General features: G+C 47.6%; 1 protein-coding gene across 1 annotated transcript; it reads right to left on the bottom strand.

Moving 5' to 3' along the window:
• Window positions 1-4,131: 4,131 nt before the first annotated feature.
• Window positions 4,132-5,217, bottom strand: LOC311147871 (neurogenic differentiation factor 4-like; the record flags this gene model as incomplete). The annotated part of the gene is made up of 1 exon (XM_084184696.1): window positions 4,132-5,217. One exon carries the CDS (start codon window positions 5,215-5,217, stop codon window positions 4,132-4,134), a length of 1,086 nt encoding a protein of 361 aa, XP_084040822.1.
• Between the last annotated feature and the right edge of the window lie 558 nt (window positions 5,218-5,775).

Here is a 5,775-nt window from a genome sequence, read left to right as displayed (position 1 = left end):
AGGAGGAGGGTGAAGGAGTGGGAGGAGGAGGATCACAGTGTTAGCCCCAGATTAAAGGCAGGCTAGGGGATTAACCCCAGTGCAGACACTGATTAAAGCCTTCCAGCAGCTCCTATGGACCCCTTAATAGCATCTTAATCACAATACTTTATCCCCCCATCCATCCCTCCATCTATTCCTCCCTCCATCCATTCCTCCCTCCATCCATCCCTCCATCTAGCTGGCCCCTATGGATCAGGACCTTTCATTTTAGTGGGGGACGCTGTTGTTTGACCAGTGGATTAGTGATGCTGTGCTGAGAGACAAAAGAAGAGAGAGAGGGTGAGACTGCACTTTGCTGTTCCCTTCATCATCCAGTCACTTTTTCTTTTTTTAATCACAACTTGAAAGGGATCCTGTCTGCTGGATTAAAAGTTCAACGTTTGTGTTGTTGATAATGTGACTTCATTGTTCAAAATACCTCAGATGTTGTATATTTTCAATTATGCATTTCTTCTTCTTCTTCTTCTTCTTCTTCTTCTTCTTCTTCTTCTTCTTCTTCTTCTTCTTCTTCTTCTTCTTCTTATTATTATTATTATTATCTAACCTTTTTTTGACCAGGCACATCAATAGAGAACACATTCTTATTTACAATAACAACCTGGGCATGGACATGCATAGGGCAGATTTCTGACAGTGCCTATAGCATTTTATAAGATGTAGTTGGCCATGGCCCTGTGTGTATCAGTCTATGTCTGTGGATTGAGTTGTGTCACAGATGACAATGGCATATGATCTGTCCCATGGGACTAACTGGCTAGCCACAGGTCGCAGTCTGCTGCCTGCACACTGGCCAAGATGGCATTCGTGAGCATATATTTCTCTCACAACGTCATCATTTTAAAAAATATACTGTGAATCCCTTTTATGCTCTCTCTTGCTTTATCGGTCTCACCTCTGACCTGTAACACTTTTTTATATTTTATAACATTTTATAATGTTTTGGATATTGCTGTTTGATATTTCATAATGCTTAAGTCCGTCTTCATCCCTACAGATTCTAATTTGTTCAATGATAATCCACAAGCCCTTCTGCCACCACTTTACACACACAAAATAGCCATATGGAAAATGGCGCAAAGCAACAGCAGCAGTAAACCAGACAGCAACTCTTCCAGCACATTTTTCCGTCCGTCCGTCCGTCTGTGTGGAGCTATGTGTCATTCTTATGCCCAGGCTGAAAGCAGAGAGGAGAGAGGAGAGAGGAGAGAGGAGAGAGGGGAGAGGAGAGAGAGGGGAGAGGGGAGAGGGGAGAGGGGAGAGGGGAGAGGAGAGAGGAGAGAGGAGAGAGGAGAGAGGGGAGAGGAGAGAGAAGAGAGGAGAGAGGAGAGAGGAGAGAGGGGAGAGGAGAGAGGAGAGAGGAGAGAGGAGAGAGGAGAGAGGAGAGAGGAGAGAGGGAGAGGAGAGAGGGGAGAGGGGAGAGGAGAGAGGAGAGAGGAGAGAGGAGAGAGGAGAGAGGAGAGAGGAGAGAGGAGAGGGGAGAGGGGAGAGGAGAGAGGGGAGAGGAGAGAGGAGAGAGGAGAGAGGAGAGAGGGGAGAGGAGAGAGGAGAGGGGAGAGGGGAGAGGAGAGAGGGGAGAGGAGAGAGGAGAGAGGAGAGAGGAGAGAGGAGAGAGGGGAGAGGGGAGAGGAGAGAGGAGAGAGGAGAGAGGAGAGAGGAGAGAGGAGAGAGGAGAGAGGAGAGAGGAGAGGGGAGAGGGGAGAGGAGAGAGGGGAGAGGAGAGAGGAGAGAGGAGAGAGGAGAGAGGGGAGAGGAGAGAGGAGAGAGGAGAGAGGAGAGAGGAGAGAGGAGAGAGGAGAGAGGAGAGAGGGGAGAGGAGAGAGAAGAGAGGAGAGAGGAGAGAGGAGAGAGGGGAGAGGAGAGAGGAGAGAGGAGAGAGGAGAGAGGAGAGAGGAGAGAGGTGAGAGGAGAGAGGAGATAGGAGAGAGGGGAACACTTGTGAATGGATAGAACATTCACAAGTCACACTTCTCTGCCTCCCTCTTTTTTCCCCTCTCTCTCTTTCGCCCTCCACTTCCCTCGCTCCAATTTGGCCACAGCTGTCCATCACCCCCCTGTAGTTCTCCCAGCTGTCTTTCCTCTCGGAACAAGAAGCACGAACAAGAATAAAGGTCAGGGGTCAAGAGAAAGAACAGGCTGCACTTACAATGGACTAGTGGCGCCCACTAAAACAATCACTCCATTCCCCCCCCCCCCCCCCCCCCCACCCCCCCCCAGCTTTATTATCGTGCTGCTGGGACTGGATGACTGGAAAAGACACAAACCTAAGGAGAGGTGGATGAGAAGGCGCTAAGGAGGGGGAGGAGGAGGGCCAGTGCTTTTGGACAACTGCCACAGAGGCACCTTCCTCTTTATTTTCCTTGCCTAAAGGACCACAATGGTACACACATTCACACTCTCTCTCAGCACTCCATCTTTGCACTCTGCCTGAATTTGAGCAGAAGTGCTGGTGAAAAATAATTTTAGTTGAGCTTCAGTTTACTTTTTTAATGTTGTTTTTAAGTTTTACCATAATATTACCCAGTAGATCCAGGAGAGGTGAATTAGTTGTTTATTTAGCCTTATAAATAAATGTTGTAATATGTTCTGATTAAGATGTTTACTAAACTTGGTGTTGGTCCAAATGTTTTTGCATGAGATGTATAGGAGAATGCGTCATGGGGAGAAAGAGAGAATGAAAGGCTTCCATGACACAGTCACCTGTATTCCCATGGCCCAGTGACCCGCTGTGCCCCTTCATGACCTGGCAGAAGCAGAGAAACCCTGTAGCACAGCCCAGGAATGACATCACACACATCAACATTAACCACACGACCCCGTTATCAAAACAAGCGTTCGTCTTTTAGGTTATCAGCTGAATGTAAATGGAAGTAATGTAAATTATCTATTATATTACCATAAGCCACAAACAGTCAGTTTTCAGGTAGCACTGGGATCCATAACAGTTGGTCCTATTTGTATATTTTATTATGGGATTGTTAAACCAACAGAGGAACAGATAGACATATTCTGTCCTAATATGGGACCTTCAGTGGTAATATAACTATCCATATTTAATGGCACTATGGAGTAAACCATGTGCATCTGAAACTGATATACTGTATCTGGTAGCCTATATCTGATCTGTCCTCATTTTCTTTGTGTGAAAAGACAACAAACCACAATGTGTTGTTACAGAAATAGTATATAATAATAAGATTTATTCAATGAAGTACGAAACAGAAAAATATTTACAAAAACAGTATCACAAAGTAGTGATCGACACCAAAACGGAGAAATACCTAAAAGGTACTTCAAATAAATAATTTAAATACTTCATCAGTAAAGCTGCCAGTGACTGACAATGCACTGCACGAAGAAGACAGTACAACGAAAAACAGTGCTGAGAAAATGCAAAAAAGGAACAGACATATGGCTAAAAGCATACTGGCTACAGTATTGGCCTAAGTGCAGAAGTTATAGGAAATGAGGGTAGAACAACATTGTGCCATTTCTCTCCATTCTCAGGCACACAGAGGACTTTCTACCCAAGTACTCCTAGGTTTTAAGGGGTCTACACAGTCTCGCTCTCTACCTAGTTCTACGTACATTTATCCAGCAGAATTTTTGGAACGCGACGCAAACGGACCTCAGTAGGCTCTGTTTGTGTAGACCGTGTAGAGCCCTTTAGTGAAAATCACTGGTCATGGATGTCTGAGACAGTGTGCAGTCAGTGCGTATACCTGCATATCTGATTTGGTAAACAATAACAAGTAATATAGCTACATAGCCTATAATAGGAACTGGGGGAGGACTTATCCAGACAGAAAGAAATGACAATACAAATAATAAACAATGAGAATAAATTAATAATACCATTAAGGGTGTATCTTTATCTTTTCAGTAGTTCTTTATGATCAGGTAGGTTGAGTTGAGTCTCTCTCTGAGCATGCTATACTCTCCCAGAGTAGGATAGCAGACAGTGTAAATGTCATATCATTGTCTCTCTACACAGTCGTTCATAGAGCCATGGGCCTATACATATGGGCAGCAGGATTGCAGGACCAGAGGCAGGGCTCTGTATGGTTCTCTCCCCTGGCTTCACTTTTCCCTTCACTCGCTGTAGATGGTGCCCATCTGTGAGTCGACCATGTGTGGTGGAGGGAAGGAGTCGAAGGCCTGGATGTCTAGGGGCAGTTCGTAGCGTGAGGCCTGGAAGAGGTAGCCTTGAGGCCCTGGCAGCCCTCCCAGGGAGGAGGGGGGGAAATGGGGAAGGGACGAGAGGTAGTGGGAGGGGTAGTTCCTCTCAGCCTCGTGGGGGGAGGGCTCCTGCTTCAGGGTGAAGTTGCTGCTGATGCTGAGGGGGGGAGTGAGGGGCCCGTCGTAAGGGGGGGTGCCGTTGCTACTACACTCGTTAGGGGAGGGGTGCTGCTCGTAGGGTGCTCCCTTGAAGCTCTTCATGTGGAGGAGGTGGGAGGCCTCCAGTGAACCGTAGGGAGGGCTAGGCAGGCCCGGAGAGGGGTAGTGACCACTCAGTGGTTGATGACCACAAGGCTGGCCCCCTACACCACCCCCGACTCCTGGAGCGCCACAGGGCTTCTCATCCAGCTTGTTGATCATCATGGGGGCTGAAGGCCCCAGCTGGAGACACCCAGCCACCAGGTTGCTGGTGGGCTGGGACAGGCCTTTACACAGCATCTCTATGAAGCCGTGGCTCTCTGGGGACTGACCGCTCTCCAGCACCTCAGACAGGGCCCAGATGTAGTTGTGGGCCAGCCGCAGGGTCTCAATCTTGGACAGTTTCTGGGTCTTGGAGTAGCAGGGCATGACCTTGCGTAACACTTCTAACGCATCGTTCAACCCGTGCATGCGGGAGCGTTCGCGGGCGTTGGCTTTGCTGCGTCTCGCCTTGAACCTCTCCTGTCTGGCTCTGGTCATCTTCTTCTTCTTGGGGCCCCTCCGTTTTGGAGCCTCGTTCTCGCCGTCCATTCCAGCCTCCTCAACACCCTCATTATAATTGTCTTCTTCCTCCTGATCCTCAATGTCTTCGCTGCCCTGCCCAATGCTTCCGAGGCCCTCAGGGCCCAGGATGTAGCGGCCCCCCATCTCTGGACCTGCCTCTCCATCCTGGGAACTCATGTCCTCCTCTAGCCAGCCCAGGGAACTGACCAGCTCAGACACCTCTCCACGTTTAGACATTGTGATCTGAAGAAATAAAAACACATATTTGGTCAAACACATTGTTTCCTGTTAGCCATAGAAATCAGGACAGTGCTCATATGAGCAAACATGCATTTTGAGATGGACAATTAGGGATGGCACCACCATCCCTAATGTAGTAGGCTAAGTATTATTGAAATTAGTCGACCTATTTACTGTTCCCAGTATATTGGTTGCCTAGACATGAGAGAATCATTTCAGAACTGCTGTGTGGACAGCACACACTAGCCCAGAAAGCTCATTTTCCATCCCAACGGAATGGATGAACATTTGAGCAGATACAGAATTTCTGTCAACTCTGACAGAAAACGAATTGAGGAAAATGTGTTTAATTTCCAGTAAACAGTATAATTTCTGTCGTTTGTAGTCGATCTAACGTGAGACACTTAGGGGATAAACTCGATGGTTCCTTGCTGTTGATGTCGTGGTTTTGGAGACGCTGTCAATCTGGGACACGACGGGATTTGGCCGGTATATAAAACCCTCAGATTAAATTGAGGGTATATAGACGAGTGAACAAACACGGGAACAAATATA

Source organism: Coregonus lavaretus (genome assembly GCF_964263955.1).
Source record: "Coregonus lavaretus genome assembly, chromosome: 20".
In the NCBI taxonomy this organism is placed as follows: domain Eukaryota; kingdom Metazoa; phylum Chordata; class Actinopteri; order Salmoniformes; family Salmonidae; genus Coregonus; species Coregonus lavaretus.
This window is presented reverse-complemented; position numbering and strand designations above follow the sequence as displayed.